Source organism: Haliotis rufescens, unplaced genomic scaffold (genome assembly GCF_023055435.1).
Source record: "Haliotis rufescens isolate VD_foot unplaced genomic scaffold, xgHalRufe1.0.p SCAF_11, whole genome shotgun sequence".
NCBI lineage: Eukaryota > Metazoa > Mollusca > Gastropoda > Lepetellida > Haliotidae > Haliotis > Haliotis rufescens.
The window spans coordinates 20046369-20060716 of NW_025963791.1; the positions used below are offsets into that span (position 1 = coordinate 20046369).

Below are 14348 nucleotides of genomic sequence, written 5' to 3' on the forward strand. Positions count from 1 at the left end.
TCCACTCCTGCTGGTGCAAACCCCCTCTTCTCCTGCTGGTGTAAACCCCTTCCAGTCCTGCTGGTGCAACCCCTTGTAACCCCCTCTACTCCTGCATGTGCAACCCCCTCTACTCCTGCTGGTGTAAACCCCTTCCAGTCCTGCTGGTGCAACCCCTTGTAACCCCCTCTACTTGATGGTGCAACCCCCCCTACTGCTGAACCAAATCTTATCCACTGTAAACATAACTTGCCTATGTTCCACATCAGCCAGCCTGGCAGACATACTGGCTGTCACACCAATATCACACATTCAATGGAATCCATTTATACAGTTTGACTTTTCTCCACAACAGGTGTTCAGATCTTACTCATGGTGATCGATGTGAAACTGTCCTTGACCTGTGTCGGGATGCCAACCCCTGCCTTGACGCTGCGGCCTGTGTTGAGAACGGCACAGCAGCCTCCTGTCAGTGTCCAGCAGGTAAGCTGATCTACATTTCATGCCATTTCATTTTAATTCTGAGTCTCTGATATAGCAACTATCTTTTCATCTTCTGGGCCCTAAGCTACACTGTACGAGATGGTTTGTATAATGCATCCTCGGTATCTCCAGAGTTATCATCCCGGTAAACTTACACTAACCCCTGGATCCATTCCCGTGGTTCCCTCATTCTCAAATTACCCGCCCTTGATTTTCTTTAGCCGATTTGATTTGCTACGCAGCTCTATCTAACAGACCAATCTGAATGCAAGCAACAAACCAGACATTGTACAATGTAGGGTTGGCGACATCAGCAATTATGGTGGCAAGTCCCATTGGTTACGATAGAGTTTGCAATCAACATTGACAAACTGACTGACACACAAAAGAAAGCCCTCAAAATTCTTTTTGATGGAAAGGAAGTCTTCATGTCCACCTCCCTTACCCATTTCCTTTTTCCTTATCTTTGACTTTTTGTAAAATGTAAATTGTTAATGAAAATCAAGGGTGGGTAATATAAGATTGTGAGAACCACGGGAATGGATTCAGTGGTCAGTGTAGTTTATGGAAATGCAAGCCTTGGGAACATAAAGGTTGTGTATATTGTGACAGCTTCATTTGTCTCTTGTGACGACCCTGACAAGTCGTGGACTTTCCATATCTTAAGATTCCAAATGTCAGTAATGGAACTCAAATTGCTATCAAAATGCCATCTGTATCCTCCCTATACCATCACAGAAACCTCTGGCACATCGTGTAACAAGCTGATCATCCCTCAGTGTGACGCAAGTCTCTGTGAGAATGGGGGCACCTGTTCTCGGTCAGATGCAGGCACAATCTCGTGTTCCTGTGTTCAAGGTCTGTATTCATATTCACATGCTTGTTAGAAATGAAATATTTATGAAATTGCAAACTCAGAATTCTAGAGTTTGCTCATAAAATTATAGTCATTAGGGATGAAATGAAATGTAACAAAACATATTTGGTGCTTGGTGTGAATGACAAGCCATTGAGTAATATTCAATCTCACATCAATACTTTATTTCTTACATTTGTTTACAAACTCAAAGGAAAAAGACTCTTTTCAATCATTTTTCTTATTCCACAATCATAAAATAATTTGGTCAGACAATATGTGAACCTAGTAAAATGTATCCAAGATTTGTCAATGGAAATTTGATAAATGACTGACATATTAAAGTTTAGTTATTTCTGATAGAAACAGAAATTAAAATGTTCATTTTCAAAGTAACATGTACAATTTTCAGACAGCTTATTTGCAAACCTATAAAATAAATGCTTTTGATAAAATAAAGTAGATCATGTGTATATATCCAGTCTCATAGGACAATGTTCCTTGTTGGAGTCGTCATGACAGAGTGTTGCTTGTAGGGTATGAGGGCAGTCGGTGTGAGACCAACACCAATGACTGTGCAGCTAACCCCTGTGTGTCCCCTGCAACCTGCCTGGATGGTGTGAACCAATACTTCTGTCGCTGTCCGGTGGGGAAACTGCCTCCTACATGTAACACAGGTAAGACTGTAATATACCTGTGTTTCCCCTGCAACCTGCCTGGATGGTGTGAACCAATACTTCTGTCGCTGTCCGGTGGGGAAACTGCCTCCTACATGTAACACAGGTAAGACTGTAATATACCTGTGTGTCCCCTGCAACCTGCCTGGATGGTGTGAACTAATACTTCTGTCGCTGTCCGGTGGGGAAACTGCCTCCTACATGTAACACAGGTAAGACTGTAATATACCTGTGTTTCCCCTGCAACCTGCCTGGATGGTGTGAACCAATACTTCTGTCGCTGTCCGGTGGGGAAACTGCCTCCTACATGTAACACAGGTAAGACTGTAATATACCTGTGTGTCCCCTGCAACCTGCCTGGATGGTGTGAACCAATACTTCTGTCGCTGTCCGGTGGGGAAACTGCCTCCTACATGTAACACAGGTAAGACTGTAATATACCTGTGTTTCCCCTGCAACCTGCCTGGATGGTGTGAACCAATACTTCTGTCGCTGTCCGGTGGGGAAACTGCCTCCTACATGTAACACAGGTAAGACTGTAATATACCTGTGTTTCCCCTGCAACCTGCCTGGATGGTGTGAACCAATACTTCTGTCGCTGTCCGGTGGGGAAACTGCCTCCTACATGTAACACAGGTAAGACTGTAATATACCTGTGTGTCCCCTGCAACCTGCCTGGATGGTGTGAACCAATACTTCTGTCGCTGTCCGGTGGGGAAACTGCCTCCTACATGTAACACAGGTAAGACTGTAATATACCTGTGTTTCCCCTGCAACCTGCCTGGATGGTGTGAACCAATACTTCTGTCGCTGTCCGGTGGGGAAACTGCCTCCTACATGTAACACAGGTAAGACTGTAATATACCTGTGTGTCCCCTGCAACCTGCCTGGATGGTGTGAACCAATACTTCTGTCGCTGTCCGGTGGGGAAACTGCCTCCTACATGTAACACAGGTAAGACTGTAATATACCTGTGTGTCCCCTGCAACCTGCCTGGATGGTGTGAACCAATACTTCTGTCGCTGTCCGGTGGGGAAACTGCCTCCTACATGTAACACAGGTAAGACTGTAATATACTTGTGGGTAGGAACTCATCTGGGCCTCATTCCAATGCAATCTCATTAAAATCAGATCTTAGTTTTCGCTACCGCTAAACAAAGGTATGAGGACATCCCATCATCCATAACGGGTCACGTCAGAACGACCATTTGCGAATTTTGACCGACCAATGAAATGACTGACAAGAATCGACATTAGCTTTCTCAAGCTTTATGACATTAGTTTCAAACTTGCGACTACACTTCGAAACATATTTTGACGTATTTTGATTAAAAAAATTAAAACTGATAAGAAGAACATTGTGGAATGGCTTATAGATGGCCTAGATTGTATGGATATAATCAGAAAACCCGTAACCGTCGTTCAGAATACCCCGTGTTAAATATTTCGTGGTTGCATGATTAGAAAACACATTCCGACTGTCACTTTCATGATCTGGTAAGCGATGATCTGATTGGTTGGATGAAAGGTCGTTCTGACGTGACCCTTAATGGGATGTCCTCAGATCTTTGTTTAGCATAGCGAGAACTAAGATCAGATTTTAATGAGATTGATTCCAATGTGATGTCCGAAAGGTGCTCCTTGGTCAAGGTTTGAAGTTACAGTAAACTACATCTATAACAAACACCCTCATAACAAACTGACGGATATAACAAACTGTTTTTTTTGGTCCTGTCCATATTCTATTATATATGCTGTATATGTGCACATAACAAACTACATTTATATACTGGTCACTTTGAGTTGGCTGAAACCGTAGTTTACTGTATGTAGTGTGTAGTTACGACTTCCCTAGATTAAAATGAGCAGTTATTGTGAGTTACAGACTCACTGTCTGACTATGAAATACAAGGCGGAGTAGCAAGATGCTCTAGGGTGCCACAATTTGCTGTACAGAGTTATGTCCCTTAGTTGCCAGGATTCGCTGATCATGGATCAGATCCCAGGTTTGTGGCAGGTATGACCCATGTGTGGTCTGTCAGGGCTATATGTACATTATAAAATGGAACTTTGATGTAGTTGGCATCTTTTTGGCTTTCCTACCAAATCAAACTGTCGTCATGTCATACTGTTCAAAGTATGTTTAATGCATTGCAATCACTCTCATGGCTGTTCTTCCAGACACAGACATAAACTACGACATGTGTTTCAATCCGTCCGTGACACACAGAAGTGCTGCTCTCCCGTACTCCATCCCCATCACCTACGACAACAACGGAGGCTTCAGCATCACGCTGTGGGTCAAGTACTCCAAAGTTGGTGGCCTTGGAACATTCTTCAGTCTTTATGAGGACATGTGAGTAATAATGATAACTGATAATCAAACTAATACACTTGTGTTCCAAAACTGGTGGGGCACGGGTGGCCCAGTCGTCTGAGGTGCAGCGATTTGCTGTGCAGAGTTGCATCCCTTGGGCATGCCAGAAACCTATGATTGTGGGTTTAAATCCCGGTTTGCCCCGATTATGTTTCTAGGTTTGGCAGCACCATCCATACCAGTGCTCATGGGTTTCACCGAAGTGGTAAACGTCTGAGACCTGTATCACTTCAGGCTTTCCTCACACATTAACGGCGTGATATAACTGGAATACTGTTAAAAGCGACCTTAAACAAAACTCACTCACTCACTCACTCACTCACTCACTCACTCACTCACTCACTCACTCACTCACTCACTCACTCACTCACTCACTCACTCACTCACTCACTCACTCCAAACCTGGCTTCCACAGGAGATATCACTAGAGTGAGATTAATAAAACTACAATGAAATGAAATGAGTTGCTGACCATTGTGATGTCATCAGTTATCATGATGTCACAATCAAATGACATCACTAATCTCTGCCACTGGTTATCTGAAGCGCGTTGCAAGCCACGAATCGCTTAGAGTAAGCAAATTAATCGCTCTCTTTAGTGTCTGCAACAACTTGAAGTGCTTGCACACGCTTCCAAAATGGTGGTGCAACTACCACATGGTTGCCTTGCCCTAATGAAAATAATAGAACAGGCTCGATGACTAGCCGATGCATTTATGACTACTTTGAACATCTGGAGCAGACTGAGGATGATGGAGTGTTAGCTGCCTTTGACAATTTACCAGTAGATCCAGTCAAGAATTTCTTCTCCAGCTGTCAAACTAAGCCGCCATTTTGGTTTGAGAACAAAGCAACCCCAGTGTGCGATTGTTGCGCTTGCAAGCAGCTGAATATTAGCGCACCAATGTAAGGCAAATCTCTGTACATTGCTTGCAAGTGATTGGCACTTTGTAACGCACCCCTGTACTTTGTACACAAGTTATGTCCGTTTTCAAACTGAAAAATTTAGAAGAATGATTTTGGATGATAAATAGAATCTCACCCTTATGCTCTTTGATATCAAATATATCAACACAAGTTGATAAATGTTGTAGACTCTTCAAGCAGTGATATCACTGGAATACAGTTCAATCGGCGTTAAACCTAACTCACTCACTCACTCATCATTTCATTTATTTGCATTCAGTTTATCACCGAGGCATAATTAAGAAAACATTTTTTTCAGTTAATTTTATGCGGTTTGCACAGTTCACTGCTTTTCAAAGAGTTGACAACTTGACAAAACATTGAAGTGATTCTTATACCCATACATATTAGCTGTGTCCTTGGACGTAAAGTAGTATTTTTTAAGCTTTCTGTATGGTATCAAATTCAAGTGTTTTTGTGAATATTTTGTGTCTGAATATTACACTTTTGCACAAGGTTATTAACAGTTAACAGGTTCAGAATTTGGTATTATGGACCCTATGAGTGTACTCTTTTTATCTGGTTGAATTGTAACCTGGCTTCTATTTTTTTAACAGTTTTCGAACTGTGTCCAGAGGGAGCATTATTACAATAAAAGAATAAATGTAGAATAAAGAAACAGGAAATAAAAAAAATATTATTTGCAAAGAATGAATCACTTTGTATCTTTGTTTTGTTGTCTCATGGAGACATAGCAGTGTGCCAGTGAAGATTCTATGGTATGATTGTCACCAGTAACCTAGGCTTGTAAAAGGTGTCTAAATTGAGGTGATGGTAAGGTTTGGTGACTTGATGATCATCTACCCCTGTGGCATGGAATATTGCTCATATTATCAATCACCGGTTTGTCTTGTATAGACTTGAAGTATTACGGTCACTGTGATAAAGCTTGACCGTTGTTCGCTACATTGTTAAACAACAAACAAAGCATTGCTCTAAACGACATAGCATTTGTTTTGTTTTGTTTGTTGTTTAACGCCGCATTCAGCAATATTCCAGCTATTTGAGGTTGGTCTGTAAATAACTGAGTCTGGACTGGACAGTCAGGTGATTGATATCATGAGCATCGATCCACGTAATTGGGATACAATGACATGCATCAACCAAGTCAGCGAGCCTCATCCAGATCTTCACAACACGTCATCATGAGCTAAACTGATGACAAATTGATAATCCTTAGTAACCAACAGTGACTCAAATTTGTTGATTTGATTTACAATGTGGCTGCCACAGACTTTGTAATTAGGACAGTTAGAGAGGTGTCATAATTTTATGTGTAGATCTGGAGGCGGAATGACGTCCACAAGACCCTTGTTCTACATCAGTGAAGTTGGAGTCTACAGTTACCTTGGCAACACCCAGATGCTCCTGCCCTTCTTAGACATCATCTCTGTCAACGATGGTACCTGGCACATGGTCATCGTCACCTGGGACAACACCCGGGGTGAGCTCAGCCTCATCATGGACAGCATCAGACACCGTCGCCAGGCAGACTACGCTGCAGGACAACCCCTTCCACCAAGGTATGCTGCAGAGGAGGGAGGACTCTTTTTTAATTTATGTTTTTATACAGATAATTTAAAAAAAAGAAATTGTCAGGTATATGGTATTCTTTAAATGGACATTGATTGCCTCTCAAACATCTTATTGTCTGTCTTCTATCTGCCTTTCTGCCATGGCTATTGGTTTATAACTTTGACAGATATCAATGGATTTTGACAACGCTTTGGTATGGATATTTCCACGTTATGAACAGGTCACATTTGATAATGAGGTCGGTTGTGACAAAGCAAAAAGTAGAACTGGTCAGGGATTAGTTCAACATATGTGACCAACCAGGAGAAAAGGGACCTCATGACGTCCTAAAGACATTTGACGTTGACGTACTTCAGTGAAAATTGCCATGTGTGATGTCATGTATCTCTGTAATGAATATGAATTGAAGCTTGTGAATTGTATTTTTGTGTTCCAGTGATACTGCAGTTTTAAAATATAATGAAAGTCAAAATGTGATTTTTCACCCATAAGGTCCCTTATATCATGGTTCGTAGGGGCGGTCGGGTAGCCTAGTGGTTAAAGCGTTTGCTCGCCACGCCGAAGACCAGGGTTCGATTCCCGACATGGGTACAATGTGTGAAGCCCATTTCTGGTGTCCCCCGCCGTGATATTGCTGGACTATTGCTAAAAGCGGCGTAAAACCATACTCACTCACTCACTCTCATGGTTGGTCACAAATATTGATAAGTTGTCTGTATGTTATGTAACTATAAGTGTGTGTGTGTATTGGGCAATGTTTCTCCAGACTGTGGATCTCTGTGGGTGCCCACCCGGCCCCGCCCTCTGCCACTGCCCCTGTAAACTCCTCCGAGCCCTTCCACGGCTGTGTGTCACAAGTCAACCTGTACAGTCGACATCTGGACTTTGCATCTGAAGCAGCAGGGCTGGACGGTCGACCAATGGCAGCACTTTCACCGGGGTTAGTGATGAGGTGGACGGAGCTTGACACGCGTGGATCTACCCTCATAGCCCGACCCTCCACGGCAAAGCTGTGTCCGAGTGGCGATGCATCATGTCGGACTCCAATCAGAGGTCAGCACCATACCACTTGACAGTTCTATGCAACTAATTTGGCTTGTTTCATCATCTGGCAATAGCATTCACACATAGCACTTTTGTTACAGACATGTCTTTAAGACTACACACTTTTTTTCTTTTAAGAACAATTTGTGACGTTCAACTCAGTTTTTGGTTCATTCAGTTATTTCCTGAAACAATATTGTTTTTTCTCGCAATTTTCAGGCCCCCACAACACGAAATATAAAAAAAAAAACAGCCCCTTATCATATGGTACATACAATACTGCAAAAATCTCGTTATTTCTCATGAGACTTGATTGGCTTGTTACTTCTCTCGGAAATCATTCATCACTTCAGACCTTATTTTGTTTCACACAAAGAAGTTCCCTTTAGGATTCATTCAAGTCAACCGACATCATTAATGCCAGACCAACTGCTTTTTGTGTAAAGATTGAATGAGACAGTCAACCAGATTGTTTTTTATTATAAGTTTATGAGTATCCTTGTCAAAGTAAACATATGACCCCTGATAGTTCATTTATGTCTGATTTCTTTTGATTTCTACAGATTCTTCTCCTGTGAAGATGGTATTTTGTCCTGAGAACCAGTTTGTGCCTGCCCCATCTGGAACTGTGCAGGTTTACTGGGAGGACCCTCGATTCAGTGGAGCCCAGTCATACATGTCCAACTACAGACCAGGTACTTTGTTGTAACAGGTCAAATAAGTATTGATGCATCCCCACCATACAAGTATCGATGCATCCCCACCATACAAGTATCGATGTATCTCCACCATACAAGTATCGATGTATCTCCACCATACAAGTATTGATGCATCTCCACCATACAAGTATTGATGCATCTCCACCATACAAGTATTGATGCATCTCCACCATACAAGTATTGATGCATCTCCACCATACAAGTATCGATGCATCTCCACAATACAAGTATTGATGCATCTCCACCATACAAGTATTCATGCATCTCCACCATACAAGTATTGATCCATCTCCACAATACAAGTATTCATGCATCTCCACCATACAAGTATTGATGCATCTCCACCATACAAGTATTGTTGCATCTCCACCATACAAGTATCGATGCATCTCCACCATACAAGTATTGATGCATCTCCACCATACAAGTATTGTTGCATTGCCACCTAAAGTTACATTTTGGCTGGACTAACGAGTCTGTGCATACTCCAAACAAAATTGCGTAACAAAATGGACATCCGGTTTGAAAACAACATAGAGACTGCCGTGCAGATTTCAGTCAATCGCAGGATTTGCAAAGCGTGTGTACCATCAACTGGGCATGTTCCAAATGTGTTCATGTTTTAATCAAGGTGCTTGAGTGATTTGATGTACTCCGGGAGTTCAGACCCGTTTTATATAGATCTTGATTATCGACCAGATCGTGTAGACTGGGCACCGCCATTTTGTTTGAAGCAAATGCAGGTGATATGAGAGATGGAATCTGATTGGTCAATAGGGGGGACATAGAAGTGACGTAACTAGTAATATTAGCCACTTGAAATTCCAGCTTAGTTCGGCAAGGGTGGAGATTGGACTTCTATAGTCAGTTAACTCCCTTGCCTCGGGAAGATGGTCTAGAAGCTGTCCAGCTATGTATGTTTTTTCACAACGCCGTGAATGGATAGTAATTAGTGGGCTAGATTCTACCTAACTTTGGTATATGGTAGTGATAAAGAATAATGCTTCAGATGATAAAACATCAAGAACTTGAGGTCCTGAGATGGGAAGTATGGGAGATATCCTATGTACATATATTTTGAGGTGTTGAGCAAGTGCCCATGTCACTATGAAAATACAGAAATCTTCTCATTTGAAGATGAATATGTATTGATGGAGAGGATACAGGAACAGATTTGATAGAAAGTATACATGTGTAGTATAAGCCGAGGTTATGACCAGAAACTCAGAAATAGGTCACTATTCAGTATTGTCATTGAACTGACTCATTTTAAGCTTCATATCAAGTAGATGTCTTCTGGATTTTATAACAGTTGTGTAATGGCTCATCAAAAGTTGATTGTAGTGCGTCAACTCTTAAGATTTCCAAACTGCTTTTGTATTGGTTTAATGAGATTGTTCAAGGTCTGTTTAATTTCCTTCAATATTACAAAGGTGTTGCACTTTCAACTGGGTCCCACATGGTGGTGTGTGAAGCTCGAGACGCAGCGGGGAACGTGGCCCTGTGTTCCTTCATGGTGTTTGTGAACAGTAAGTAGCAGCAGCAGTGTCTTACATCAATACTACTTCTGACTTCTCCCACATGGACTTATGTCACAGACTATGTAGGACTTTTTATCTTCTAGATGTCTGCTTAAGTGTTTGTGTGTACATTACACAATTTGAACCCTTACGTTTGTTGTGCACAAAGTTGCTCTATTTCACCCCCGTCAGCAGTATGAGTTTGCCGTGAATAGCTGTAAAACTGCTGATACGGCATAAAACAATAATCACTCACGAGTGTAAATTATGCAACCATGAAACATAGACTTAGAAGTTACTTCAAACAACAAGTGCCTTCTTTCCTATGACACTAAGTCATAGGACCCGTAAAAATACAGGGAAGAATAGGTCTTCAGCAACCCATGCTTGTCGTAAAAGGCGACTATGCTTGTCGTAAGATCGGGTGGTCAGACTCGCTGACTTGGTTGATGCATGTCATCGTATCCTAATTGCGTGGATCGATGCTCATGATGTCAGTCACAGAATAGCCTCGTCCAGACTCGATTATTTACAGACTGCCGTCATATGGCTTCAATATTGCTGAGTGAGGCATTAAACAATGAACAAACAAAACTAAGTCATAGTTTAATAATGATGTTTCAATGAAACTTTGGAGGGTAATATCAGGATTTGATCAAAATGTTAAATACTTTGGTCATCGCACAGGCCTCTATGTTATATGGGTCTGTGGTTATAGGTCAGCTGATGTCAGAATATGGCCAGTTTGTTTTTCTTGTTTCATAGGAATGTGCATACCGTATTTTCTTGAGTATAGTGCACACTTTTTTCTCCAAAAAAACACAGCTGTGTAGAAGGGGGTGCGCATTATACACAAATTAATGAGTTTTGATGTTTTTCCTCCATGGAAAGACATTACCGTGAGCACGTAACACCGGAAATACCATGTCAATAAATCCATACTGAAGTACGCAAATTAATCATGTAATTTTTAATCTCAAATTTCGAATTTGTACTGAATAAGTTACTCATCACCCGTTCGTTTGCCGGACTTCGCTAAAGGGGTACGTTGTAATTTTTTTCTGCGCTTGGTATTCAAAAAGATTTTTTCCATGATATTGAATCCGCTAGAGGGGGGTGCGCATTATACATTGGTGTGCACTATACTCAAGAAAATACGGTACACAAAAGTTTAAAAAATTAAAAAAAGAAACTGCCCAGATTGGAAGTATGCTTATTTGATAACGGGTACATGTGATGATTATTCTGTTTCTACTTTCTAGGTGAGTCGTGTCCGGCTCAGGCCAGTCCTCGGGGCGGGGGAGACAATGTGTGTGAAGCCAGTAATGGAACATGGCCATTCACAGCATGCACCCCCTCCTGCCCCGCCCCCACCCACGGACTGGTGCAGGCCGTGCCCAACTACTACACCTGTGGCCCTGGGGGTAGCTGGACCTCTCTAGCTGACACCGATGGACTCTACCCCCCATGTGGAGGTAAGGAAAAACACCCTGGATCTACCCATACACAGATATATGTGGTGCTTAATAATGATTCTATCATTTGATGCATGAGTCAGCTCAGGCATCACCTGTTGTCAAAGTCTGCTGTCATTTGTTTTCATTTCGTAGTTCATCGGAAACGCATGCAGAGTAGGACACTGGGTTATTGCTGTACACTGATAATGACTGATACAAAGAGAATCTCACCCGAGTGTCTTTTGATATCAAATATATCAACACGAGTTGATAAAAGTAGAAAAGCATCGGGGCTTGTTGAAGTGTTTTTCCACTTTTATCAACGAGTGTTGATATATTTGATATCAAAAGACACGAGGGTTAGATTTTATTTATCATTCAGCATCATTCTTCCAATTTTTTCAGTTTGTAGACAGTAATAAGTAGTGTCTTAAGTGCAAAAAGTACAACTAACAGCTTCAGTTGCAGAGCCATTAGTGATGACATTTGATTGTGATGCCATGGTAACCAATGATGTCACAATGGTCTGCAAAACATTGTGATGCAATTTCATTGCAGCGATGTCTACAGTGTAGATATGTGCTATTAGTGATGCTTGTAAAAGTCTAAAAACATTCCCATAAGTATTAAAAAATACTTATGGTACCAAGCAGCCAATTAGCATTCATGTTTGTTACCGTAATGGTCTCAAAAGACACAAACCACATTCAGGTGAACACAAAATATATAGACTGTAGCCATTAAGTAATGCCAGTAAAATATGATGAGCCCTCCAGGCCAGTGTTTTCTGACAGAAACATTTTGCACTGCAATAACTGTGTTGCTTCCAGAGCTGACAGGCCATGCCCAGCAGGTGGTGACGATGAATCTGCAGTACCGCATCACAGTCAGCTCCTGCAGCTCTGTCCAGCTTGTCCTGGAGTCCAAGGTGCTGGACAGTGTGAAGGAGCTGGACACCACGTGGAACAACGCCTTCTGTGAGGACTCTGGATGCACCTCCATCACCAGCAACATCACATGCGCACTCCCATCTTACAATGTTCAGATCAAATTTCCCAATGTCAGGTGAGCTGAACAACATTTTAGCCCTCCGCCTAAACTGGGGCTCCTGTCCAGTAACATTACAGAAACATGACACTGTTCAGCTTTTGGTGGGTCTCAAGACAAATTTTCTGATTCAGGTCATAGTGTTGTCCACAGGCACCTATGCCTGTAGTAAGAGGCGAATCAGGTGGTCACTATCAGTGACTTGGTTGATCGTGTGTCATCAAACCATGATAGCATTGGATGTTGCTCACTCTTTCCTGGATATAATGACATACACCAACCAAGCCAGCAAACCTGATCACCCGATTCCGTTAGTCGCCCCTTATGCTTGTCGTAAGAGGCGACTAACAGGATCAGGTGGTCAGGCTTGCTGGCTTGGTTGATGCATGTCATGGTATCCCAATTGTGTGAATCGATGCTCATGATATCAATCACTGGATTGTCTGTTCCAGATTTAATTATTTACAGACCGCCGTCATATAGGCGTATTGCTGAGTGCGGCATTAAACAACAAAGAAACAAACACTGTTTGTACCGACTCGGATATTTACAGGCCTCATTAATATTGGTGACTGTGTCGTAAACACAGCAGTGAGTGGATACCTGGTAGGATGAGATTATAATGTGAATGTTATCCAAGGCAGCTTCGGTTGTATTCTCCCAAGGGAGCTGAGAATGAAAATCGAGTGCAAACTGATCCACTGATTGGGGTAATAATAATGGTGTGGAATTTGGTGCATTGTGAAACAATGTCATTAACAAGCAACAACCGTATGGAAGTACAAATAAGTTGCAAACGTTGGTATGCAGTGAAGATTTAACATGCCTAAGGTGTATCAGTAGGATGCTTACAATAGCAAGTGAGTTAACTTGAGTGGGGTAAGTTAACTTTGAACAGTATTTTATTTATTTCATGGCAGGTAGAAAACACCAAAATGGTCCTCCATACAGGACTTAATACCCCATGCTTAAACCAGAGCTGAGTGTTTGTCTCTTGTCTTCAGTGCTGTGCTGAACACTTCGGCTGAATCTCTGTCCCCGAAAGAGATCCTTACGAGAACAGTGCTGGACAATGGCAAGTTTGACTATGCTGTAAGTGAGACCCTTATTGCTCCCCCACAACAGAGTTGTTCATCTAAACAAGTCTGTAAGGGTTGAACCTACACTAATTTTTGTCAGCACGATAACCAGATGGAACATTTGTTTGATAACAAACTGGTTTTGAATTAAGTCACATAAAAGTGTCTTTTACCTGTGAAATGTGCTGACTTTTGTGACTGCAAGATGTTGTTTCCCTCTCCTTGTAGGTCTCCCTGCTAGGAGCCAGTGCCTTCAGTGTTGTTGTGTCTGCATGATGTTGTTTCCCTCTCCTTGTAGGTCTCCCTGCCAGTAGCCAGTGCCTTCAGTGTTGTTGTGACTGCATGATGTTGTTTCCCTCTCCTTGTAGGTCTCCCTGCTAGGAGCCAGAGCCTTCAGTGTTGTTGTGTCTGCATGATGTTGTTTCCCTCTCCTTGTAGGTCTCCCTGCTAGGAGCCAGTGCCTTCAGTGTTGTTGTGACTGCATGATGTTGTTTCCCTCTCCTTGTAGGTCTCCCTGCCAGGGGCAGAGCCTTCAGTGTTGTTGTGTCTGCATGATGTTGTTTCCCTCTCCTTGTAGGTCTCCCTGCTAGGAGCCAGTGCCTTCAGTG

General features: G+C 42.2%; 1 protein-coding gene across 1 annotated transcript in view; it reads left to right on the forward strand.

Annotated features, from left to right (window-relative positions):
* LOC124137287 overlaps positions 1 to 14348 on the forward strand; it is a 127228-nt gene that overhangs the window by 82486 nt on the left and 30394 nt on the right. The window contains exons 40-51 of the mRNA XM_048392883.1: positions 335 to 462; positions 1201 to 1320; positions 1855 to 1995; positions 2972 to 3055; positions 4177 to 4351; positions 6619 to 6861; positions 7641 to 7927; positions 8482 to 8613; positions 10071 to 10166; positions 11420 to 11632; positions 12445 to 12679; positions 13666 to 13753. Of these exons, the coding sequence (XP_048248840.1) occupies positions 335 to 462; positions 1201 to 1320; positions 1855 to 1995; positions 2972 to 3055; positions 4177 to 4351; positions 6619 to 6861; positions 7641 to 7927; positions 8482 to 8613; positions 10071 to 10166; positions 11420 to 11632; positions 12445 to 12679; positions 13666 to 13753 (1942 nt within the window). The remainder of the gene's footprint in view (positions 1 to 334; positions 463 to 1200; positions 1321 to 1854; positions 1996 to 2971; positions 3056 to 4176; positions 4352 to 6618; positions 6862 to 7640; positions 7928 to 8481; positions 8614 to 10070; positions 10167 to 11419; positions 11633 to 12444; positions 12680 to 13665; positions 13754 to 14348) is intronic.